Source organism: Perissodus microlepis, chromosome 18 (genome assembly GCF_051167445.1).
Source record: "Perissodus microlepis isolate ML-2025 ecotype Zambia chromosome 18, ASM5116744v1, whole genome shotgun sequence".
Classification (NCBI taxonomy): Eukaryota; Metazoa; Chordata; class Actinopteri; order Cichliformes; family Cichlidae; genus Perissodus; species Perissodus microlepis.
The window spans coordinates 22,942,532-22,968,827 of record NC_140478.1 but is presented as its reverse complement, the minus strand read 5'-3'; the positions used below and the strand labels follow the sequence as shown (position 1 = coordinate 22,968,827).

The 26,296-nt window shown below is 40.6% G+C and overlaps 2 protein-coding genes and 1 long non-coding RNA gene across 4 annotated transcripts; 2 read left to right on the top strand and 1 right to left on the bottom strand.

Annotated features, from left to right (window-relative positions):
• The first annotated feature begins 1,367 nt into the window (after window positions 1-1,367).
• atcayb (ATCAY kinesin light chain interacting caytaxin b) lies at window positions 1,368-15,430 on the top strand. Of its 2 annotated transcripts, none has more exons than XM_084911955.1 (14): window positions 1,368-1,691; window positions 1,956-2,141; window positions 5,337-5,443; window positions 6,633-6,682; window positions 6,781-7,008; window positions 8,509-8,667; window positions 8,861-8,963; window positions 10,668-10,799; window positions 10,968-11,054; window positions 11,299-11,397; window positions 13,180-13,215; window positions 13,313-13,360; window positions 13,706-13,752; window positions 14,762-15,430. In XM_084911955.1, exons 3-13 carry the CDS (start codon window positions 5,367-5,369, stop codon window positions 13,743-13,745), a joined length of 1,059 nt encoding a protein of 352 aa, XP_084768081.1. In that variant the 5' UTR covers window positions 1,368-1,691; window positions 1,956-2,141; window positions 5,337-5,366; the 3' UTR covers window positions 13,746-13,752; window positions 14,762-15,430. The 2 variants fall into 2 exon arrangements, with proteins under 2 accessions (XP_084768081.1, XP_084768082.1); XM_084911956.1 differs by lacking the exon at window positions 1,368-1,691 and adding an exon at window positions 1,728-1,833.
• Window positions 10,933-25,130, bottom strand: LOC146367887 (uncharacterized). Its single transcript, XR_014797552.1, has 2 exons — window positions 24,689-25,130; window positions 10,933-11,101 (listed from the first exon to the last, which is right to left on the bottom strand). It is a non-coding gene; the product is annotated as an uncharacterized LOC146367887 (long non-coding RNA).
• On the top strand, window positions 17,602-20,413 carry LOC146367888 (nicotinamide riboside kinase 2-like). The gene is made up of 8 exons (XM_084911957.1): window positions 17,602-17,754; window positions 17,838-17,928; window positions 18,654-18,702; window positions 18,940-19,117; window positions 19,218-19,289; window positions 19,397-19,503; window positions 19,654-19,739; window positions 19,840-20,413. The coding sequence occupies exons 1-7, from the start codon at window positions 17,729-17,731 to the stop codon at window positions 19,737-19,739; spliced, it is 609 nt and encodes a 202-aa protein (XP_084768083.1). The 5' UTR covers window positions 17,602-17,728; the 3' UTR covers window positions 19,840-20,413.
• Window positions 25,131-26,296: the final 1,166 nt, after the last annotated feature.

The window sequence follows — 26,296 nt, the reverse complement described above, 5'->3', positions numbered from 1 at the left end:
TTTCAGGGTCGCTGGAGCCTATCCAGCTGTCATAGGGCGAGAGGCGGGGACAGGTCTGGACCCTGGACAGGTCGCCAGTCTGCCGCCGGACGAACAAACAGAGACAGATAACCATTCGCGCTCACATTCACTCCCGCATTCATACCTATGGGCAATTTGATCAGTTAACCTATCCCCACAAACTGCATATCTTTGGACGGTGGGAGGAAGGAGTACCCGGAGGGAACCCACGCAAACGCCACACAGAAAGACCCCGGCCTGATGGTGGAATTGAACTCAGGACCTTCTTGCTGTGCTAACCACCATGCCACCGTTATATATTTTATCTTATACCTCACCTTTTATTTAATGATTTTTTCTATTTATTATTGCCTTTCATCTCTTTGCTGCTGAAGCACTTAAAATGTTCCTGCTAATAAAGATTCATCTCTCAGGAACAGTCACTTCCTACAGCACTGCAAATTAAGCATAAAATGATGGGTTCTGTATAATAAGTAAAATATTAACTCCTTCAGGGCAAAACTAACAGTCTTGTTAGTAATAGTATTGCACATCATGTTAATGTAGCCTGATCAAACCTTTGGCTTCTTATTCCAGACTGCTAGAATGAAAGTAACAGATGTTTGCTTTCTCCAGGAAGCAGAGCTGTATTTTTTGTGGCACATGTCACAGGATTAAATTTCTTATTTCTAAATTAGGGTGCTGAATATACTAGCCTTACAAACTGTAATACAGCTCAGCATAACTCTTATTTTACACTGATGAGTTTGACTTGTGGAGCACTCTCACGCCATCTGGTGGCAAATGGACAAAAATGAAAAAATAAAGAAGACGAGCACGACATAGACTATGTCGTGCTGTTAAAAAAAATAAAATAAATAACTGAGTTCAAATAACTAAAAAACTAAACTAAATCGTTACAAAAGCATGCTTTTTGTTGAGGAAAATAATGCAAAATATCAACATGTGATATTTTGTCACCTTATTAATTAAAAGGAATTAATAACAACATTAGAAGCCACAAATCTAAAGCTACAGAAGATTTTCTGTGACATAAAGTAGAAACGAAATAGAATCATCCTAATTCCAGTAAACATCAACAAAATAAGTGATTTCTTACAGAGATAAAACTGTTGCTTAATGCAAAATTTGCATCTGCTAAGCGCTTATTGTATAAATCAGGCATATTTCAGTGCTGTGCAGTGAAATGTTGTTAAGATAAAGTGTAAAAACACCTGAATTTAATTTTTCTGCCTGAGCTGAAGAGCTGGAAGTTGTGCTTGCTCCCTTGGGTATTGAGGGGAATGCCAGAGGGATGCCACTCCGTGTGCGGTGACACTGCGGAGAGCTGTGTGCAGCTGTGAGGACCGCAGGAGAAGTAGGGAGGAAGGTGAATTAGTGTCAGAGCCAGCAAGCAGGAGAAAAGGAGGGGAATCTGTGTGGAGGAGGGGCTTCATCGAGGGAGAGAGAGGTTATAAGAGGTGGTGGGGGAAAAACGAGAGAGCGAGAGACTGTGCGCGTAATGGGTGAAGATGCTGTTGCCAGGGAACAGCGCTGAAATAGAAACATCCATTTTTTTCCTGCTCTTTGGAGGAAACAAACTCCGTCAGTGATGGAGAATCCAGAATGGACTGAATGTGAGGGAAACAGGTGATCCTGACTCCGAGTGGCCTGACAGAATCAAAGAGAAGGTAGGCAGTTGTTATTACGTAACCATCATAACACTGTTCCCATACGGCTGACATCATCGCAGCAGGATTAAAGCCTGGGGTGGGGGCATTAGAGTTGGTGGAGGGAGGAGGAGGAGAGTGATCATCATGAAACATGCTAAAGGTACACGGTCAGGATTATTGTTATTTTGATCAGAAAGCAGCACAGAGAGGATGCTGGGAAGGTGAGAGCGGGATGTTTCTGCTGCATGGTGACAGACTCTCCTCTCATTCGCCTCTCTACAGGAGGACACAGTTTCTGCCTCAGCCTCCATTAACAGCAGGGGTAAACAACAAGAATTATCCAGCAGCCCAGGCCCTCAGCACACACCTGCAGATGTAATCAGCGATGATCCACACTCAGCAGCTTTAAGGAAGGGGGACCATCTGAAAGGGAAGCAGGGACGCAGAAAGCCTTTGTAATTACAGTATGTGAGTATCCTGCTTTTAAACCATGGTTTTCTCCGCTTTCCGCTCTCATAAAGAGCTCTTCTTCTGAACAGATTCTACTGATGGGAGGCCCAGAGGGCAGAACATCAAACGTGACATTCAGTGCTTTGTTTCTTTCTGCGACTGCACGCAATTAATCACTGAGACGGTTTTCGTTTTTCTGCTAATTGAGGACTGGCAGTCGTGACACAATAGCTTCTTTGCACGCATTTAAAGGCCACGCAAACACAAATTTTCTTTGTCAGCTTCTCAATAAGAGTGATACAGTAAGACCCAAGATTATTCTTTTTATTATTAGTTTGTTTATTCTGAGGTGGAGCGGGCTCAAAAAGGAAAAAGGGAAATGTTTAGATCACAGTGGGATGACAGTCGTGGGAGCCGCTGGTTTTCTGTGAACTCAAGCTGATCTGATCAAACTGCAACTACACAGTCAGGATGAAGCAGATTTCAGGTGTCACACTCTTCAAACAGATCATTTTTTTTACTTTGTTTTCAGTGTTGTCAGAGATATTAAGAGATGTTGAAAAGATGAGAAGTTTTTAGGCTTTTGACATCATTCTCTTCAGGCTGTACATGACCACCTCTCTGTTGCCTTTCATCTTCAACTGTTCTATTAATGCTTATCTTTGAGTAAATGATTTCATAACAGAGATGAGCGAAAACTACCTCTCCGCTTCACTTGATCCCACCTGTTGTGTATCAAAGAAAGAGTACTTGTCAGAAAAAAGTATGTGGTAACATTTATGCAAGTGTTGCGCCTGTTTCAGGTCTCAGGTTTGCCAAGCGCAACAGCATCAATAGTTCACGAGACAGCGTTTGGGAAATGAGGACAGGCCTGCCATCTGGACATAAATCCCCACCAAACACGTGCCGCTGCAACATTACTTTGTGTCCATCAATCAGCAGTTCACTGTGCATGCAGCTGAGCCTTTGAAAGAGACATGCGCACCACAATAAACCACATGCAGTCATCGTGTGAGATCAGAGGAAGGCAACTTGAAACGGAATTTAAGCAGAAAGGTCTCAGTTAAAATGGCATTTAAGGATCTGCACCAAACACTGCAACTTTCTTATCAGGCAATGCAGTGCAAATACCTCTTTTTTCCATCATTTAGAATCGATTCACAATACAGCTGTACTGGGAACATGTAGCCGGAGGACCTGCACCTTTTAGCCCACATTTGCTGTTTTTTTATTCCACACATCAGTGCCAACCCAGTGGACAAATGGATCACAGTAAAGTCTGCGTCTGTAGCCTGAGGAACTCTGGCTAGGAGAGTGACATAGGGAGACACAAGACTTACACATGATGTTTACTTTGTGCATGACTAATCCCTAATGGTCAGGCTGCTATAAATAAAACACTGTGAACCTTTACATCAAATACCAAATATAGAGCATGATGTCATGGAGGGAGATATCTGCTTTGATTCTATATAATATGGAAGCTTAGATCACGATCTGCTTTACAGAAGCATGTGCTTGTTGTGCCCTGAGGATCTGTATTGTATGAGAAACTGGATGTTTTATTTATGTCACCCTCCCCCAGGGATCATGGGGAAGGAAACCCACTGGGACTTGGTTATGTCAAACTATTATTTCTGTGATTTAACTACAGAACACATAGGGCTAAATTGTTCTTGGGTTCAGATTTTGTTCTTAAATACCGTCTGCCCGACACAAACAAGACAACGCATCTACTCTGCTTTCCTGATCGTCCAATTCCAGTCTCTAATTCCTCTGAGTCCATTGCTTCACCTGTTTATGATATACTCAACTACTTTAGTGCAACAGCTATATAATGAAGTTCATTTTATTTAACAGAGAGAAGCTGACAGAATCAGAGGTGGGTGACATATCCAAATTTTTGTGTCACCTTCAAGGGTCAAGCTCCAGACACGACACATTTCCCATGATGCAACTAGAGACAATACTGTGCATACTGTGACTTTTAATGCATCCTCTGTCAAGATGATCCCACACTGCTGCAGTGATGTTGAGGTCTAGGCTCTGGTAGTGCTCCATTGTGTGTTTTGTTCTATCCAAGTGCGCTTTGCAGCATTTACAGTTTGTTTGGGATCAGTGTCATGCTGAAAAAAATGATATTGTTTCCAATCTGACATTTTTCACATGGTCTTGCATGCTGGATCAAAATCTGATGGTTCTTTTCTGCATATATGTTTCCATCAATTTTGACATAATTCCCAACACCACCGACTGAAATTCAGTCCCAACCATGTTTTACAGACGACTATAAACACTCTTATATTGCTCCCCTGACCTTAGACATGCATCCCTCCATAAGACCTGTTTATGGATGGTTTTCAGTCTAGTTCTTGTGTAATTTGGCACACACCAGCCTTTTGTCCCTGCTTCCCTTTCTTAAGAATAGTTTCGTGCAGCCACCCTTCTACTGAGGTCATTTCTGAGGAGACGTCAGTGAGGAGAAGAGAGATACATCAACTTAGAGGCCAGATGCATCTCTCATATTCTGTGCCACTTCTCTGTTTTGTTTTGTTTTTTTCCATTTTATAAGAACATGACTTTCAGATGCTGTTCATCTGCAGTAGATAGATTTTAGGTCTGCTACTACCATGCCATGATATGTAGAGTTTTCAGCTAAGAGCTTTTGGGGAAACACCTTGTTGCTGCAAAAATGTTATTTTATGTCTGTCACATGGTGTTATCTGTGGTATTTTTCACAGGTTCAACCAAAGAAACAGGAACAAATAATGTGTTTCACAACAGGCTGCTAGTAACAAAGTGCCTAAAGATATAATTTAAAACAGGTTCTTCCCCAGATTTTCTGTTAAGTAATGATACAACACTGGTTCATCCCTTGAGTTAGGCGTCTTTTTTAATGCCTGGATGATTGACAGGTCAGGTTAAGCGTCTAAGCAAACAAAGAGATAAACAAACTCCTTGGTAGTGGCTTAAAACTTTTTTATGTTAAATCCTGATCATAAAGCAGCCACGCTCATCTATCTCCACTTTCAGTTTGTAATAAAGACAAGTATAAGAAGCCAGAAAAAGACATCATTCAGGTTGTGTAATTTGGGTGGAGTGTCTACTTTAATAAGGCTGCGACGACTGAATGTTTTAGCAGTGTGTTAAACCATTCGGTGAACTTCCTGGTGAACGGCTCAATGAATTCTTTTGTTTGTTTGCCTATTACAGCGAGCTGAAGCCCATCCTCGCTGTCAGAGGATGGGTACAGCGGAAGCCACTTTACGCATGGACAGCATGGAGGTTAAGGACGAGTGGCAGGATGAAGACTTCCCCAGGTACGAGGCAGAGAAACAAACAGTCTGTGTTTGTGCGTGCAGTTTGTCCGATTTGTGCAGAAGCTTTTTCAAAGAGATCAAGCTTCGATGGAAAGTCTGTCACATGTTGTGTGAGTGCGCGGAGGGCCGAAAGGAAGCAGGTGTGTACTTTCCATGATGTAGTCATCAGGTGTTATGTGATGAGGCTGTAGCAAGTCAGCGAACAAAATAGCAACCAGCAGATGGAAAAAGAGGAGCAGTCAAATACCTCGCAGTGTCCAAGCTATGGGAGACTAGCCACTCGCTCTACTGCTGGCCAAAATCTTTCTTTGACAGCAGGGGAAATATGCTTTTAGAAGCTGATCAGAGAAACCTTCATTATCTTCCAAAAACATCCACACACAGTACATGCAGCAAAGTCCTGTGACTGTCTGAAAAATGCTTTTGTGTCAGAATCACTAATGCGTGTGTTTAATGCATTTAACAAGGCTAAAAATATCTCAGGATGACTTCACATGAATTATGGTGGTGGAATATTAGGTAAGAGAAGTGGAATATTGTGATTCATCTGGGGGGATTTCAGACCTGGAGGTCTGTGTTAGAAGCAAATTATTTAACACTGAAAATAGTTTTTCTCTTCCCTACTGCTTAGTTCGCTCTTGAATACTTGTCGGTGCAGTCTTAACCTTGCTTCTACATAGCTACTGACAATTTAATAACAGCAATTATCCAGCAGCTCCATCAGTCCATACTTGTGGTGTTTCAGGGTGTGTTTGTCTGTGTATGCAAGTCTCTGTTATTGCCTGTCTGCATATGTGTGTGCACTCTAATCTAGCCTGCTCAGTCCCTCACCGAGGTTTCAGCTGTCCTATTATAAAATCATAGGGGAGTTGGTAATTGCTGGTGTTGCTTTCTCAAACGACAGGGTGAAATATATTTAAATCGGGTCTCGCATCGCAGCCTCTCTAAAAACAAAGGGCAAAGAGTAAAATGCTGAGACTGACTGTTAGTACTTCATGGTTTTTTAGTGGTTTCCATCATCGCAGATTATTTAGTTTAACAGTTGTGCTTATAATATACAATTATATAACAGCCAAAACAATCATTACTTGGCAGCAGGAAGACATTAAGCCCGATATAATTCCTATGTATGTACAATTATTTCCAATTTAACTGTTTATTTATGCTGCATTCTTGTATTTCCCTGCAGGCCACTGCCAGAGGATGGAGATGCATGTGGCCTCTCTGACAGCAGGACCAGTAAGTGGACTAAATAGACACCATTATATTTTTTATACAGACACACACATGTTTATACATATAAGGTGTATCCATACTTTCCTAACATTTTGTCTTAGATCCTCCCACCACTCTGAATGTCGGCGAATCCATGACCCAACGTAAGCGTCGCACGCTGGTCGCCCCCGACATGAACTTGTCTCTGGATCAGAGCGAGGGGTCGGTGCTCTCTGATGACTTCCTGGAAACGCCCGACGACCTGGACATCAATGTTGATGACATCGAGACTCCAGATGAGACTGACTCACTGGAGTTCATCAACAACGGCAACGAGCTAGAGTGGGAAGGTACATGCATGTTCAAATTTAGCATCCAAAAACTTCTACGGGGAAATTATTAGAACACATAATGAGGACAAATCGACAAACTGTACATAATCTTTCCGTAATGATATCGTTTTATATGGTAGTTGTAATAAACCAGAACAAATGTAGAATAGAGACACATTTATTTCCACAAGCTAAAAACAACACAATAACTATTAAACACACAGTATAACAATGAAAACAATGACACACACTCTAAAAAAAGGGAATGCTGGATACGGTCACAAAAGACAAAGCATAACAATAAAACATGATATGACATTGTACTGTGTGTTGATTTAAACAAAGGAGAAAAGCCGAAGAGAGTTAAAATTAGCCTTAACACTAATTTAAGGCTGGTGGCTCTAACATTATCAATCCCAACTCCTGTGTTGCTCTGAAGCTCTAGCAGTTTTACAGTCTAGTGAGGGGTTACATTTGATCCTTCAGGTCCCAGGTATAAGGGAGGCTTTCGTGTCTGTGCAGTACATGAATGTAAGCACAGTCAGTGATCAGCTCAGGTCCAGATGTTACAGCTTTTTCTAAGCAGTAGTAGCTTTTCGTTCCCCTCTGCAGGGGCTTTGGTTAGGAGCCCTTTGGTGAAGCTTTTATCCTTTGCTGCTTCTCATTCTTCGCATCTCTTTTAGTCATTTTTCCTCTGGATTTTCTTGTTCTAAATCTGTGCTTCCAGCTTTGATGGATCGTGCTGGTTTAAAACAAATAGCTGCTGGGTCTGTGTATCCTTTTGGGATGAGTTTTTACCCAGCTGAGCAGGTTTTTTTGTTTGTTTATTACATTTTAGCAAAGCAAGAAGGTCACATCCAAGGGGAGCAGATATTTTGCTCTCTGGTAACATACTTTTGATCGCGTGCTTCAGCCATGCAGTGACGTCAGTGCTTTTTCTATGTTCTGTTTAAAGGCGTTGTCTCTGTCAGTCATGTTGAGTAGTTGTATTGTGCGTTGTTGTTGGTGTGGCCTCTGAGCTGTCTGAACAAGCCAATACCACATATTTAGTATAAAGGTGAGCTGAAGAGTAAACCTGCATTGTAAATGAGGCGGAAAAATTCAGGATTTCATGATATTCAATTTCAGGTTATGTGCAGTAACTTTGGCAATATTGTTGTTTACATTGACAAATATGGACCTTTTTTGCCTCTGGGGTGGAGCAGGTCAGCTACTAACTGGAAGGATGGTGGTTTGATCCGAGGCAATTCCAGTCAGCCAAAGTATCCTCAGGCAAGATGCTGAACCCCCAAGTTGTTGTTTGAATGTTAGATAGAAACATTTAGAAGAAGAAAAAGGTGCTTGTATGAATTAGACATGTTGTAAAAAGAGCTTAGAGTACATTTTACGTTTGTATGCTAAATGTCATCATAAATCATGATTTATAGCTTTGAAAAGGTTCATTTCCCTTTGCCAGCTCTGCTCATGTTGGCTACATGTGTTGTGAGCAGCTACTTTCTGGTGTCACCTTGTTTTCAGACGACACACCTGTGGCTACTGCTAAGCGTCTCCCAGGTGAGAGCGAAGAGGAGAGAGACTCGTCAGGTCGTCTGTGGCGAACAGTGATCATTGGCGACCAGGAGCAACGGATCGATATGCAGGTCATCAGGCCGTACCTGAGAGTGGTCACACATGGAGGTTAGTTAGACTGTTTCCCCAAATGGATTCCTTAGGATGGTTATGCTATTATATATCTTATCGGCCCACTTCCTGGTATTAAATGTAAAACGTAGGTGAAATGTAAAAGAGTACAGACACATTCACATGTCCTACCTGCCAAGTGATAATTTTCCACTACGAATGGAGCAACTGCATCTCTCTCTTCTGTCAGGATATTACGGGGAAGGTCTGAATGCCATCATCGTGTTTGCAGCCTGCTACCTTCCTGACAGCAGCTGTGACGACTACACGTACATCATGGAAAATCTCTTCCTGTAAGATCCTTTCTTTGTTATCACATGGCGACAAGCTTACTTCCTTCTTTTCTCACTCTACAATCCATTAAACGTTTCCAATGTAGAAAGTCCCCTGTCCAATGAGGATGTAAAATAATGAATCAAATAATTCTTAAAATTAGAGTGGACCTGTTATGGGTTTTTTTTTATGTTATTTAAATCGATACTGCTTCAATGGGAGAGCTTATATTAAAGTTTGAGATAGTGATCCCTGATTTCAGACTGCTCAAAATAGTTAGTTCCAAACGGCTTGTTCTACTCTTGGCGCTGTGTGATGTCAGTAAGAGAGGATATCCTTATATGGTCACCTCAGTCACGCTGCTCTGGCTTTGAGCATGAAAGCCCCGCCCCCCTGACCTTAAAGGGAGCTAAAACAGTTTGTTTCTGATGAAGTACGGCTTGTTTAGAAAAAAACAGACGTCATGTTGAGATCTTGAGCCAGTAAAGTGCCTGAAATCTGTGCCATTATTTCTAATAGCCAGCAGGTGGCACTCCTGAATTCAGATTCTAGAGAAGAATCCTCTGCTCCTATAACCTCAGTAAATGCCTCCAATACTGTGCATGAGTTTTGAGTCATCCCTTTCTTCTTCTTTTTTCTCCTCCTGTCTTTTCCAGCAGTGTAGAAATCAGAATTGTTGTCTGAAGGCCATAAAATGCCAAACAGATTTACTTTCACAAGTGGAGCATTACTAGGCATTATTGGCCTGAGATGTTCTAAGAGAGGTAGAGACCTGACCTGACACACAAAGACAAACAGGACAACACAGACACAAGCATGCATTCCCACCCTCATGCACAACAACATGGAGACACAGAAATGGACGCCGTACACATACTCAAACTCCTCATACACTCCCAGGTCCTGGAACCAACAACCCGTAGAAGGGCAATCAGCCCACAGACCCAGGAGATGGTCTCCTTCACTCTGGGATGGAGACAAGTAGACTTCCCTGGCCTCCGCAGCAGCAGAGCAGCCCAACAGCCTCATAAAGCCTAACCCTAACCCAGACCCTGACCAGACAGCCAGCTCTTCCAGCCCTGGATGGCGAACAGAGAACGGGAGTGTGTGTGCTTCACTCCGCCCGAACTATACCCACCCCAGCATTCAGGCAACTCCCAGACTACATAAGCCAATAAAAACCCAGGTTAAGGGTTAGCTAAAGAGGCCCGTCGTTCCACCAATACACCCAAGCCCCCCAGGTCCAGCCAAAACCCCCGCCCAGAGGTAGCACGCCCCCAGAACCCCAAGTCCCCAAGCCTGCCCCAGACCCACCCAGGAGTAACTACCAGGCCTGTAACATTTGTTTGCCAGCACAGACTACCCAGCAGCGCCACACACAGACACCAGAAAACACCCCCATTGAAAAGGGGGGTTAAAGTAGGATATGGATCGGGGAAGACCGTGGGCAACATGTTTGGCTTCAAAACATCAAATGGTGATGCCAAAAATACTCAGCCTAAAGCTTCAAAACTGGGCCTCACTAATCAAAGCATGACATCCTGCAGGTACAGTTTATGAGATGAACTAGAGCTGGAAATGAGTTTAATGGATCCCCCTTTAAATGAAAGATCATTTTATCTCCACAAATAAAATATCAGAACTCTTTTTAATCATAAATCAAATGAGGGGATTTTATGTGCTGTTTTCATGTACAATTATAGGTTGTTCATGTCTGTTCTCAGGTATGTTGTGAGCAGCCTGGAGCTGCTGGTAGCAGAGGATTACATGATTGTTTACCTGAATGGAGCAACTCCTCGCAGAAAGATGCCTGGCATCAGCTGGCTGAAGAGATGCTACCAGATGATAGACAGAAAGTAAGACGAACAGTGTCAAAATAACTCGGAAAACGATTTGGGAAATTAGAAGATAGTGAAGCTGAAGATGTTCTTGATGCTAGAGATGAAGACAACCAATATACATGGGATTTTATGCAGTTGAAAGTTATAATGGGGATTGTAATAAACTCTGTTTGTTTCCTGTAGACTGAGGAAGAATCTAAAGTGTCTCATCATCGCTCACCCAACATGGTTCATCCGCACTGTCCTGGCCATCTCAAGACCCTTCATTAGGTATATTTATGACACCTCTGGCCGTGAAAGCTTGTCTCTTAACAAATCTAAAAACAAAAGAGAGATAGAGTAAAATAGGTTGGAGCATTTTAAAGTTGTCACATCGCTACACTGAAAACATTAAAAAGAGAAAAGTGTTGCTGTTTCATAATCAGAGTACGTATGTTGTGCTACGTGGCTGAATGCACATATATTTTAGGATTAATTTGTGACAGTAACCCAATGTTGTTTATATTTTTTGAAGTGTGAAGTTCATGGATAAGATCCGTTACGTTCACACCCTGAAGGAACTCGGTCAGATTATCCCCATGGAGCACGTGCAGATTCCTGAATGTGTGCTGCAGTAAGTACTCTCAGCCACCAAGGGTCCCTGTTGAGATGCTTCAAGTGTCTTTCATAGCTTATACTCTGCTTTGCAAGCTTACAGCAATATAGTCAGCTCCATAAGTATTTACTACTGAATACAAGACTCAACTCCAGGTCTGTTATCTGCTTAATTTGTTATGGAATAAAGAGGGAAGAGGTCACGAAACTGTTGTTAGTCTATTGTTCAGTCACCGCTGACTCTCTGACAATTAGGGAATATATAAAAATAGTTTTTATTCCTAATCTATTTTTGCAATACTTTTGTTTAATTCCTTGAATTAAAGTTGAAAGTCTGCACTTTGGTCACATCATTAATGGGTTTTTTTTGTGATATGATGTCCAGAGGCAAAATTACAAAACATGTATCATTGTCCAAATCCTGACATCTTGAAAGAATTCAAACAGTCCAACAAGACAGTGTTCATGGATAACTAAGACTGATGTACAGTTTTTCACATTTGTTTAAATGTCTGCTTCTCACTGTTTACTTAGATGGACTTGTGCAGACGAAACAGCAGGTGATTAAAATAATATTCATATTTAAAAAACACTTTATATATGTAGCAAAGTTACAACGTGCCTCACGGAAAGAAATTAAAAATATATCAGAAATCCAACATGAGCTTTACAACTCTGAGTAGGCATTCACTTTTTATTTTTTTGTTTATTATCTGCAAGAGTGCTCAAAACTGAATTATGGCAGGCAGTAATGGTCCAGATGGTGAGTATTCACACTGATTTTAAAACAAATTCAAAAGATGATTGAGGCTTTGGAAGAACTGCAGTGCGTAGTTAAACAGAAGAAACAGAGCCAACATCAGACAAACTTTTCCACTGTCGTGTGCAAAAGAAAGTCTCCATGCAGTTCTGTGGAAAACCAAGTGCACCTTTACTGCTTCCATAGAAATTAATACATGCTGCTAATCAAATGTTAACACAACCCCACAATCTTCCCATACAATGCTCAGAGAAACTGCAAAAAACCCAAGAGTTACATATCGGACTCTTAAGGCTTTGCTTAGCATGTTAAATTTTACCTTTCATGATAACACAAATAGAAAAAGATTAAATAAGTGTTGCTTGTTTGGAAGGATTCCAGGGGAAAGTTTCGGACAGATTAGACCAAATGGCCGTAATACACAGCACCACATTTCAATAACATCAAACACCACAAATCAACTGTCAAGCATGGTGGTGGAGGTGCGATGATTTGGGTATTTTGCACCTTGTAGCCATTAAGTCAGCTCTGTATACCAAAATATTCTAGAGTCAAATGTGAGGTCATCTGTCTGACTGCGAAAGCTTGGCCGAAACTGTGTCATACAGGAGGACAACGATCCCAAGCACAGCAGCAAATCTCCAACACGATGGCTGAAAAAAAGGATCAAATCCAGACCTCAACCTGATGAAATTCTGTGGAAGGACCATAAGAGAGCTGTGCATACACAAATGCCTTTAAACCTCAATGACACGAAGCAACACTATAAAGAAGAGTGAGCTGAAATTCCGCTTCAATTATGTGGGAGAATGATAAAGTCATACAGAAAATGATTCGCTTAAGTTATTGCTCCTAAAAGTGCTTCTACAAGTGACTGAATTTTATCTCAGGACTGCAGATTCCTTTAAAAACATTCTCTTTAACATGTCTCTGCATATGAGCTGCATCAACACAGAGCGATGAACTTTTAACTTCAGCACTGGTGAGAAGGATGTTACAGAACTCCTCATCATTCTGAATTTCTATCCCCTTTTTTTAAAGGTATGACGATGAGAAGATAAGAGCACAAAAGGAAAGGTGAGTCACATGTTTTCAAGTGATTTTATATTAAAATTTCTTTGTTTACACATGCTCATTTAAACATGCATGTTACTACTATGTGCCTCTCCCCCAGACTTGAGCAAGACCAGCAGCAGAGTAATTCAACACTCCCCAAAGAAAGGTGACCCAATTTTGTAGTACATACAGTCCTACAGCGCATGCAGCTACAATATGGAAAAGTACTCATATATTGTTGCACTTAAATCCCGTGGCTGCAAGAAGCCACTGATTTTATATTTCATCTGTTAGAGCAATAAAAATAAAACAACTTCCTCCATTGGCATGAAGAGCATATTATGTAAGAGGTCCACCAGCAAATTGATCAGTGCGTTGCGTCTCTTTAACATGATTGTGAACGCATGAACAGACATATAGATTTGATTAAGCAACACAGCCTAACATGGTTTAGACGACCAGGCAACATATTTATATTTGTTTATCGTCAATTTTAATCTGTTATTTCCAGGCCGAAGTCAATGATAGCAGAGGTTGGCCGTGACATCTGACATTAAGGTAAGGGACTCATCCAGCTGAGTGCCTCTACATCAACTCTTCAGGTTGGTTTGTAATGTCAGCCCACAGTAATTAATCTTCGACATACATGGAAATGTTCTTTTCTGCACATATCTGCTTACGTGTGCTAAAGAGACACGATACAGTAAATCACATGCTGGACGATGGCCCGTCTTGGGCCCAAAGGGTCAGCTTTGTGTTCAGTGGCTGTGGGATCCAAATTTTACTATGACACAGACTCGAAGATTTCCAATTCCTTGAAACAGTGCAGTCTCTGTGCAGTGCAAAAGACAACAATCATCCGCTTTATGCTGAGTTTGATGAGGTGTTGATCTAAAAATGCAAAAATCGTGCTACAGTTTCCTCCCAGGTTTCCATTTCTTCTCTGAGAGTGCTGGACGCTGAACAGGAACATGTCATACACTGCTGACTGACTGCTGTCACTCATCCCGTCCAACTCATTTTCATCTTTGCCAAGTCACGTTTAACTTCTTTAAATTCCGACTGTGCGTGGATCCGAGAAACGTTACTCAATCCTCAAACATCACCCCATGTTACATAAAGCACAGCTGCTTGTCTCTTCAGGCCTGCCTGCATGCAACCAATCAATTCTATTTTTATTGGGCAAATTGATCTGCCCCACCGAGCCTGTCATAAACTGGGTGAAATGCCCACCACAGCCAGCCGGGATAGGTTAGGGCGGGTGAAGTGGATTATTTTAGAAACTGTCCCCGGCTGCTGACTGTTCCTATAGGCCCTCATATATCAAACGAGATGCCAGCCAGTGGACTGGCTGACATCTCAGGAATGGACACGGGGACTGTCCCCTAACTAAATGCCAGCACAGGAAGCAGGGGGAAAAAATGAATGGTCAAACCTGATATGTGTCAAGTAGTTTAGATTTACTGCTGCTCACTGACACACTGCCAATTTTAACAACTGCATTACATGAAACTTTGTGACTGACGGGATTAAAGTGAGACTTAAACTTTCTGTATTTGCCTTGCAGAGCTTTAAACTGAAGAGCCCGAGGGGGAATCGTTAAAACAGAAGCCCACAAGCTTCTCAGCTGGGATTAAATCCCCTAAATGGATCTATTAGCCAGAGGACAATCATTCCTCAATATTCCTCTTATTTCAAGTGACACGCTTGCTTCTAACAACTTAAGGTTCAGTTACACCAAAGCATCGCAGCTTAGTTAAATCAAAAACTGTCCTGCATGTCAAGTTGACCTTTACCTACAGCATGACTTTGCCTATGCGTGAATGAAAAGACTTGCCGGGAGCATTTTGTACATATTTGTAATATATTTTTGAGAAAAAAGTGTTTGCACACAGACGGCGTTGGTATTGTTTGGTTTATTGGCTATTTGCTGAAAAAAAGAAGTGCAATGATATCGCTCCTCCTAAATGTTTCTGATGCAAAAAGTGTTTTCAAGTTTTCCGGAGTTGAATATGCAGGTGGCATGCTTGTTTATATCCTTCCTGTCTTTGTTACATTTATTAAGTTTCAAAAAGTAATTTTGCAAGTTGGGAAGAAACATTGTTACAAATGAAAAGAATTCTATTTAATAAGAGAGTTAAAATGAATTGCTTAGTGTTATTTATGAAAACGTGCCATTTACTGTTTGTAAAAACAAACAAACAAAAAACTGTAATAAATGAGTGATCTAAAGCAAGTTTTGTCATGATTATTTGTCCCCCGCATTCAGCCTTGAGTCCTAAAACAGAAGAGAACAAAAGCACAGACTTGCTCATGTACGTTGCAGCTGATATTTTCATCCTTTTATTGCAGCTGCGTGTTTTCATCTTCGGTCCAGAATGTTTTTGGCAGTTGAGTTATTAACGGGGATAATCGTCAGTGGATGCTCGGTGGATGTCACCTGACCGTCCTGTGCTGTGTTTTATGGAGGTCTTAATGCCCTTGGAGTAACCCGTTTCTGTTTATGTACACAATACATAACCAATTAGAAACTGAACTTTGCCCTGCATTTTTTTATTTTAATTATGTTATTGTGTAAATTCAATCATTCAGATGTGAAAGAGAAACAGCTTGAGTTAAATTATGATGTTACATTTAATTATGTACTCTTAATTGTTATTTAGTTTTATAAGAATAATCCTGCCTTTTGAAATATGGATTTCATTCCATAAGATTGGAATAAAGAGACGCCTGACACACAAAGGCATGGAGCCATAACACATTCAGATTTTGTATTAATACTTCAAGCACCAGGAAACAGCCTGCCTCTGTCCAAAGTTCACCACCACCTCTAAAGCTGACTGAATAACACTGCTGTATGCAAACAAATCTATATTTGGAAAGAGTTTTTGACCACTGATTTTGGGATGAAACGATTTTCCAGATCCATGTTGTCCAGAAGGAGTTATGCAACATCCTCTGAAACCACCAAATAGCATTTTTTATTTTTTTTTGTACATCTTGAAACTAAACAGGCATTGCAGATCTGGTTATTTACTAATGTTGTGCAACCAGACTAGTTGCTTGTCTCTGCTGAGTTAAACTAAAATATTTATTACAGATCTACAGACATGCAGACAAGAATCTGCCTTTTTGTCTTCCAGTGTATAAGCCCTGGTAACGAGCGTATGGACATATATTTAAAAAGCCAAATTTAGACTGAGAGCAAAGGTAAGTCTGTCTTTTGATTCCAGGATGGAAAACGTATGTGCACCACATGCTTCCCTGTACTAGACCAGATGGTTTGATCCCCTATATGGAACAGATTTGTACTCTCCAAGTTCTTACGTGTACGTAACATTTTCTGTTTACTAACGCCAAACTACTACACAACATAAGACCTGTCAGTAACTTAGTGTGAGGCATCACTTTTCCACTGAGACTTTCCTGGCAAAAAGACCATGTGCTCCTGTATCTCCAGGTCAGAGTTCAACTCCTTCCTACACCAACAAAGAAAAGCGCAGTAGTAACATAGATTGCTCAAATACTGTGCAAACAAAATGAACGCGGGTTTATTCCGCACACATCCGGGAATGTGTGGCAATCTGAGTTGATAAGCAGCGGGCGCTTAACTTCAAAGAAATAGCCGTGGTTTATCACACCTGTAGCTCGAGACACTGTGGTCACATGGCTGGCTGCCATTTACTCCAACTAGTAGCATCAGAAATATTTGTGACACAGCAGTCAGACACAGCCAGTTAAATATAGTGCTCCTGGTTTTCATTTACCCAGAGCTGTCTATGCATGGAAAATTCCCCCTTAAAATCACAGGTTCCGCACTATGCTGTGATGCAGATTGTTTGGAATATATATATATATGTATATATGTATATATATACATATATATATACATATATGCACACAATATTACATTTTTAATGATTTTTACAGTCTACACCCTTGCTATATAGTTTCTTCCTTTATGAGAAATGTCCTCTACATGTAAATCACAGCCTACTTTTAAATGGGAAAGCTTTTCAGTTTTTGCAAAAATGCATCCCAAATTTTAGAACAAAACAAACAGCTTCCTGTTTGAGGCACTACATACGACCGTGGCACACACCTTAGTCTCATATTATTTTCTTTATCTTTTTAAGAAGTGTATTGGGTGTGGGATTATTCGTGCATTAGATTGGCTGGTGTTCACTGACTCCTCAGAGCAGGTGCAAATTATGGGCTTTGCTTTCACGAAGCTGTGAGGCTCCCGAGTCCTGCCCCATCATTGGTGCCGTGGACTGTGAAGTGGCACCTTATTGGCTACGAGACAAAGCACGCTGATTGGTTTGGGAGGCTGTGACACTGAAGCCAAATCCTTTAAATGCACGGCAAAGACTTTGTCTATCAATGAAGTAGTAAAAGGAGGGGACATTTGTGGAGGAGGAGAAGGGAAAGGTTTTCAGTAGAAGCCTTTGAGAGAGTGTTTGCTTTGGCTGGGTTCCCTGCTTTTATTTACTGAATTCCAGAGGTGACCAATACGGAAAAGAAATAAGAAAAAATGAAGTTCATCATTGGCATAGGAGGGTAAGTCTTTTATATATATACATATATAGATGTTTATTTATGGAAATTGAGAGAAAAAAAAAACTAAGTGGCACCCATTTCAGAGTGACCAACGGTGGGAAGACCACTCTGACAAATAGACTACTAAAGACATTACCCAACTGTTGTGTGGTGCATCAGGATGACTTTTTCAAGGTAAGATGCATGAAAGTATTTTATTTTTTTCTCATTTGAAGTAACCTTGTAAGCTAAAGTAATAATTTAATGGCATTAAAGTTGAGTTAGTGCAAGGCATTTTTATTTTTCATATGTCATTCGCTGCTTTAAAATTTGTCCTTGAAGACATTTTGTACTCAGAAATAAACCCTCAGTCTGACCTGCAGATGTCCTGTCATGGCAGTAGCCTAGTAATGCATTTGGCTGATTGTCTCCTGGACAGCTAATGAAAGGGCTGAGCGTCCCCACTTAAAGTCAGACTTAAACCTCACTTCGAGTAAAAGAAGCCAAAAGGTCTTATATCTACCACACCCATCTTTACATGATCCACTCACAGTCAGTAAAGGATGACTGACGTCGAAAGCCTTTTTCTTAAACATTCCCCTTAAATGTTTTTAAGCCTTTTGAAGACAAATCAGAATCTCTATTTCGCAGACTCAAGATATTCCACTTCAAAGCATGTTTCACTATCAAGATGAGGCGACAACAAGCGTTAGAACCTTTCAGAATAGTTTTGAGATTTGATGAAAAAATTGTCAGATTTTCTAAGCCTAACGTTGGGAAACGAATTCAGCCGCATCGAAAGCCGCCACCGTGTGTTCACTTTTGGTGGAGACGAGTCCTTGACTTGTCCTGTCCAGGTGTGATCAGTTCCGACTGGTTACTAGGTTGCAGCAATGTTTTATTGGTGACTGTTATTTCAGAAACCCGATCAAATAGAAGTCGGGGAGGACGGCTTTAGACAGTGGGATGGTAAGAATGGATTTCGCGTAAGAAAACCATGCAGTAATGTACTCTTTCTTTCCTGCACATTTCTTTAGTTTGGTAACCAATCAATCCTAAACTTTGTGATATTCAATCAAATATTCTGTGGATGCTACAGACATTCACTAACCGTGACTAATGTGTGTTAAAGCACATTGGTGAGGAGTGTTGGTTTCGTGTGTGGTAAAACGTGCTCTTCTCTTTTCTCTACTTGTTCTGTATCAGTGATCACCGCTCTGGACATGGAGGCTATGATCAACACTGTCAAAGGCTGGCAGGAGAACCCCGTCAAGTTTGCCCGCTCACACGGCGTGAGCCTGTCACCTGAAGCCGAAGAAGCCGGCTCTGAGGAGAAGGGGATCCACATTCTCATCGTGGAGGGGTTCCTCATCTACAACTACAAGTGGGCTTCCCAGGACCTTACTCATTTTTTCTAAACTGTGACCTACAAACCTCCTGACCTCTAAAGCTTTTGAGTAATCTGACCTCTGCTTTCTCCGCAGGCCTCTTATTGATGTCTATGACAAATGTTTCTACATTTCCATTCCTTATGAGGAGTGCAAAAGGAGGAGAAGGTAACAAGCTCCTGCAGCGACTTTACCAGAATCCCCTTAAGAGCTGGACACCAAAGCACAGCCTTTAATAACACAACAACCCCACACTGATCTCTTTTTCTCTGCAGTACAAGGACATACACGGTCCCTGACCCAGCCGGCCTGTTCGATGGCCACGTCTGGCCCATGTACTTGAAACACAGGAAAGAGATGGAGGACAACTGTGACAGAATAGGTTTGTAAAGCAAGTGCTTTTCCTCTTGAAATATAAATGAGACTCTGCATCCCCGCATTCGTCCGTAAGCCTATCCACAGATCTAAAAAACCTATTTAACCACCAACCAGTGAGCAGAAATGCTCTCATACTCCCTTCATTTCTGTGCAGAGTACCTTGATGGGATGACTTCAAAGGAAGAGATTTACAACAAAGTGTATGAAACCATTAACAACTCCCTTCTAAACAGCTTATAGGTAAATAAAAAAATCAAATCTTGGACATTTTCACTAACAGATCAGTAAAATCATTTGATTCAGTGTGACTAACTTTGCATTTCTCTCTCTTTCTTTACAGCAGAACGGGTCTAACAGCGGATTTGTGTATAAACTTGTAAATATAGAAATCTGAGTAAATGTATAACATCAGTTCAGTAGCTCTAAGCCTGATTTGTAAATAGATAATCATGTAAGATATGAAGAACTAATGGCAGAAGTGCTACGTTTTGTATAATCCTCTGTAACTGTTGTTTTTCTAACAAAGCTAAGCCACCTCTGGACCGCCCAGTGTTTAAACACCAGTAACTTTGGTCTTGCTGTATTTAAAAAAAATAAAAACAAAGTCTCACTGTTTGGAAGGATTTTGGTCTCCTGATTTAAAACCCCACTGAAACCACTTCATGTTTCCTGTTTTTCTTCCTTCTGTATCTCATGAAACAAACACACATCCACATAGTTCCTCTTTAGAGGCACAAACCTAACATCTGGCTGCACTTGAATGAGCCTTCTTATCATATAGATAAGATTTACTGCTCCACAATAGTAGGAGTGGCTGATTCCCCTTTGAAAGACAGGAATTGAAATATTTCAGGGAAAAGTTATTTATTAGACCTGCCTCCTTTTTATCTCAAAACTTCTGATAAAGCAATATATTAAATGTACTTGGAGCATTCATGCATTTGAGAACATGGTGAACAAACATATATAATATAATAAACTCAGTCATACTCATTAAAGGTCTTTTACTTTTAATCATCTATTTGTGTAACTAAGCTGAATGATTTGTCCCACACACGTTGCTCATTTTTCATAGTGTGTATAATTTTGATGATTAATATAGAAAATAATAATTAACACAGAGAAGTCCTTCAGACATTCTCAAGTTTATTCAGAGAGTCATTCTGATCCTCATTCAGAGAAACCTGCACACCATCTTCTTCTACTGCTTATAACAACAAATGCTTTATGTAGTCTTGGAGAGAAGAAGTGGCAGCTTCAACCAGTGAGCACTTAACAAGACACAGTGTCTCCCTCTAAGGCTCTTGTGAAATTAACAGCGTGATATTTCTGTAAGCTCTGATGGGGAAATGATTTTCTCACTTACATCTACTCTTAGAGGTCACAGCCCACCACAGAGTAAACTGTGTTCCTCAGGAGGTCGTGCTAAAGCTTTAGCACTGGGAGGTAGGCTGGTTGAAAACTTCAATATGCTTCCCAGAGGTGCTCAACACCCCATCCAGCAACATTACACAACCTCTCTATCACCTATTCTGTAACACTCCTACAGAAATAAAGGAGCAAATCTTTCATTTTTGGCATCAGCTTCAACAAGCAGCAGTGTGAACCATGTCTGCACTTCTTCAAAGTCCTTTAGAGTCACCCACATAGCACAATCCCCGGCCTCAGCCGACAGAAACAAGGGGAGACATTGAGCAATGCATTTTCACTTTTATTGATATTTTAATATCAAGCACCAAAATGAATTATATGGTTACAATAAGGGGTTTTAATTACTCCAGCTGATGACACAGAATCATTTTTAAACCATTAAACAGACAATTTCTGCTGTAAGGGGCCAGTGACAACCATTGCAATACTCAGTTCAATAGCTCAGTGTTGGATAAAGGTTTTGGTCATAAAAGTTTACTCATACTGTACATTACTGTGAGAAAAGTCCAGCCAGCTCTGTCCCTGGACTTGGCAGAGCCACACAGGGTGTGTCAGGGAGAGTTCAGGGTCTTGTGATTCGTTTCTTGGAGTCTTCACATGCCAGCAGTTGGCCTGCAGCAGGGGGTAGCTGCTCTGTTAGTTTATATTTAGGCTAAGTGCCTGAGGTGTCAGGGGAATAGATTTAGCATGCCTACAGAAATCACTTATTGCCACACACCCACTCGAGGCTCCACAGCCCAGTCTGACTCAGGGGCTATCTGCCTTCATGCAACCGCCCAGTAAGGTGAGAACCTCGATACGTGGCATGTGCTCCCACGTCACCCCAATGCCATGGAAACCCCCAAATAAAGAGCCGGGGTGTCCATATTAGGGTGGAGAGGCAGTGACACAGGAGATGCCTGGCTGTCACAAGCTCAGCAGAGCCTCTGTATGAGAGAACGAGGACCCCTGAGGTATGTGAACAGTTGTGGTTTCACCAGTGAATGAATGACAGGAAAATTTATGGTGGCTCACTGAGACAAACATGTATGAACAACTGAATCAGTTCTGGTCTATCATATGACTTACACATGTAATAATAAGCGGGGATTAAAACATTTCAAATATTTTCAAATAACTTTTAAGCTGCTTTAAATTAATAAACCCACCTCCATACTTACTTATGGATCCCACAAGGTTGAATTGTAGGTGATAAACAAACAAATTTTTGTGCGTTACTATAAAATATTAAATGTTTAATTGGAGATCTTCAACTGATTTGTCATTTTTGTAATAGCCGATAACATGAAGAACTGCAGACACAGCAAGTATTAAAGGGTAATGTTAAATATCTCTATGAAAAGATGATAAATTAATAAAGATTTAGGCTTTTTGTGCTGAAAGTGCATGTTAGCTTAATCTGCATGACTTCTTCTGCCAGTCAAACACATGACTGACCATAATAGAGTCATATGCGTACTTTGGTCTTAGGCCAAAATACACACATGACTGTATTCTGGTCCTGTCCTCCAGCAGTATGTGTGTTATTGACAGCAACTATTAGAAACTCGACCCACCTGATACCAACAAATGATCCTGGCAGCAGAAGATAATTAACTCAAGTGAGGAGGAAAAACAGTTGTGTAAAAGAAAGTTTCGCAGGACTTTATGCAGTTGTGTAAAAAACGAACCATACCCCGTTATTCAGTCACTCGTAGAACCAACTTTAACAACAATAACTTGAAGTAAAACTTCATTAACTTGAAGTAGTGACTTTCTGTTTGTCTGAATTTTGGTTCACTGTTCTTTGCTTCAGTTCATTGAGGTTTGCAGGTATTGTTTATGCACAGGTCCCATCACAGCATGTCAGTCAGGTTGAGGTCTGGATTTTAACCAGGCCATTGTAACCCCTTATTTCGTCTCTTTTTCATCCATCCTCTTGTAGATTTTATGCTGTGCTTGGGAGTTTCAGTCAGTCTTTAGCTGTGAGACAGACACCTGCACATTGACTCTAGAATACTTTGGTATACAGAAGAGTTCATGGTCGACTCAATTACTGCAAGATGCCCCGGTCATGTGACTGCAATACAAGCTGAAATCATCAACCCCTGCTCCGCTTGGTTTTTGCCAAACATGGTGCTTTGCATTTTGCCCAAGCATCTCCAATGTTGTCTCATCTGCCCAAAGGACATCGTCCCAGAATTCTTGTGGTTTGTTCAGATGCAACTTTGAAATCTAAACTGTTGTGCCATATTCATTTTAGAGAGAAGACGCTTTCACCTAGAAAATCTTCCAAACAAACAACAGCTGTTCACTCTTTTTCTAATTTTACCATTGTGAACTTTAACATTTGACATGCTAACTGAAGCCTGTAGAGTCTGAGTTCTTGTTCTTTGGGGTTTTTTGGCTTGTAATGAATTTGTTGGGATGTCCACTCCTGAGAAAAGATGTCCACTGCCAAACCTCTGCTTTCATAGAGGTGCTCAGAGTTCCTGAGGAATATTAATCGAGTGCATTTGATTAGCAGCACCTGGCTGCTAATTACCCTCTTAATTCCTATGGAAGAAGTAAGGGTGTACTTAGTTTTTTTTTTTTACACGACTGCACTGAGTCCCGTGAAAACATTTTTTTTTCCACATGATTGTACACTCCATGAATTAATGACTGACAGTTGCTTTTAGAAACTGCACAATTAGTGCAAATTTACCCTCCCAGCAGAGGAGCACTCCACCTACTCAGCAGCAGACACATTGTTTAGTTAACATAAACAGGCTAAAATTCAATAGTTTAGTCTTTAATACTTAACATGTACCACACAAGAGTGATTTAATGTAGTTTTGGATTTTCATTGACTTGCTCATTGTTAATTATTTGAAACAATACGCCACATGGCTTATCGTTTATTTTTACAAGTAAACACAAGATTCATTTATTAATATGTTTTTTAAAAATGTGATTTGATCATCAAACATAAAAATGTATAACAGCGCTCAACCTTTAAGTACTTTGGTATACTACAGTGTGGTTTCGGAAATTTTTCTTAAAATTACAGAAATTTCAGAACCAAGTTAAAAAACATGCTTATCATATAGATTAGCCCATAATAAATCAATATATAATATATATGTATTAGATATAAGGCATGTATATTATTTATTGGCTGTAATGTTGCAGCTTGTTTTTGCTGCTTTTATAGAGTTTTGTTTAATTTATTACAACATATCACACTGAATATTTTAACAAATGATCCAAATGTGGAAAATTATTCACATCTTAAGTTTTAAATGAAACAAAGTTGAGTGAAACTGTAAAAATGGAACCACTCAGTAAAGTGAAAGGACTCTGACAAGCTTAACCTTGAAAACACAACGTTTTTGGCCCGGGGTCACATTAAGGCAGTTTTTAATAGGTTACATATAAAAAGTTCACCAGACTAATTCGCCACGTGTGAATGAATGAATGAAAACGTGACGATGGACGCAGCAGCATGTGTCTCACTGATGAAATGTGAGGAGCGCTGACGGGCTGATTTGTGCCAAGGGTTAATCAAAGCAAGAAGCGTTTCACAAGAAAGCTGACGCTCTGCCGCCCCGACAGCCTATAATTAATCTTCCACTAGACATTCAAGCATTTTATTTCAGGTTACACTAAAAAAGGAACTTGTTTTATTTAAAGCTTTTTGCTTTAACAGGCATTAAACATCCACATGAGCACAGAACCCAAAACAGTTTACCAACAAATGTCATTTTTCAAGCATTTTTTTTTTTTCAGTATCTCACCTGTATTGTCTCCCCATGATCTGTGGTAAACCCTCTGGATCTATCATTATACTCCTCAAAGTGGCAGTGTGAGGCCTCAGGGGAAAGCAACAGGTATATTCCATGTAGGGGAAGTTTCTTGTGGTAAAACCATTTTAAGACCATCATCTTCCTTAACAAGAAGCAAAGCTGTGAGCAGCCCTGGATACCTAGATTCACGGGATAAGATATATTCAGTGTAAAAGAATTAGTCACCCGGGGAAGGATCTGCTGCTGCTGCTGTAGGTGTACCATGAAAACAACCAGAAACTGTTTATTTTTATTTCCAAGCACTCCCAATTCACAGTCACAGATTAGTTTTTGTGGCAGCATTTGTCGTGATTTGTTTACTTTCAGTTCAGACACACAAGAAAGACTTAATTCAACATTAATACTTACTGGCTACATTTTGTGGGTTACTTGTCCTGCTCGGGAAGTCTTGTGCCAAACCAGTGCCAAGGATCTGCGTCTCTTATAAATCTAGATGCAGGGGCGGTGCCAGACTTTGGAAGAGAGAAGGTTTCTCCAGCTAAGAATAGAAAAGCATGAAGGCTCACCATCTCGATGCCCTTTTTGGCAGAGGAAAGATACTGCGACACTTCAGCAGCACTTCTCCATATGTCAGTGTCTTTTAACCTGTTCGTGACCCATATCTAACTCATACCTTACCTGAAAAAAAGATCCTGCTGATGTTAATCAAACTCTCAGCTAATTTTCAGGTTTAAAACTTAAGACACGCAGTAAAAGAAACTATCAAAGTATATTTGTTTGTCACAATGAAGTATTATCTGTATTTATGTCCCTGTTCTTTTTTTTAAAAATGTTTTTTCTTTAATGTTTGAAAGTACTGTGCTCTCCCTTTTTCTGTCACAATATTACAAAAAACAATAAAGTTCTAATATTGGGTAGACATAAAGGAACTTCTTGTGAGCCAAAAACTTCACACCTTCTGTTTGCATGGGACAGCCAATCAGAAAACGTCTGACTTAAAGGGAACTAACACAGCAGCACAAACGTCCATGTGCTGGTCCATGGTTCTCTAATTTCTTCCCACTTTCTGTGTTGCTGAGTGGTTTTTCTTACTGTAGTTTAAAAAATAGGGCGCTTGAAACGAGACTTATATAATCATTTTAATATATTGGACTTGTCTGGAATAAGACAGTGTTTCGTTATTGTGCGTAGTCACTGCGTCTTGTAATTGCTGATGTTTAAGACACCTGTTGAGCTCCTAATAGCAGACTGATGTTTTTCTTTCAGTCCTTACTGCAGATCCTCTCACAAGGTTCGTACTGTTATAGCAGTTCATACAATGTGATTGGGACATACTAGCTCATCGTAACAATCTTAACATTGTGCCTTGAGCTTTGACCTGCTTACCTTCAGGCTCTGCTGTTGTGTAGCTGGCAGAGAGCATCGTGGGGCAGAAAGTCCAGAGCAGCAGTGGTAGACGCCAGCATTTCTGGCACACTTAATTAAAAAAAAGGTATAATAGTATACACCAAACGTGTGTTTAAGCTTGAACCCAAGCAGCTTGTGTGTTGAACACAGCTACTATCAGGTCCAACTGCAGCCTTGCAGACCCATTGAGCC

Excerpts from the sequence above, each read along its gene's own strand:
- LOC146367888 (XM_084911957.1), top strand. The coding sequence starts at position 17,729 with ATGAAGTTCATCATTGGCATAGGAGG. Across the intron at positions 18,703-18,939 it reads CGGCTTTAGACAGTGGGATG|TGATCACCGCTCTGGACATG; the intron begins GTAAGAATGGAT and ends GTTCTGTATCAG. Across the intron at positions 19,290-19,396 it reads GAGTGCAAAAGGAGGAGAAG|TACAAGGACATACACGGTCC; the intron begins GTAACAAGCTCC and ends TTTTCTCTGCAG.
- atcayb (XM_084911955.1), top strand. The coding sequence starts at position 5,367 with ATGGGTACAGCGGAAGCCACTTTACGCATGGACAGCATGGAGGTTAAG. Across the intron at positions 7,009-8,508 it reads CAACGAGCTAGAGTGGGAAG|ACGACACACCTGTGGCTACT; the intron begins GTACATGCATGT and ends CCTTGTTTTCAG. Across the intron at positions 13,216-13,312 it reads ATAAGAGCACAAAAGGAAAG|ACTTGAGCAAGACCAGCAGC; the intron begins GTGAGTCACATG and ends CCTCTCCCCCAG.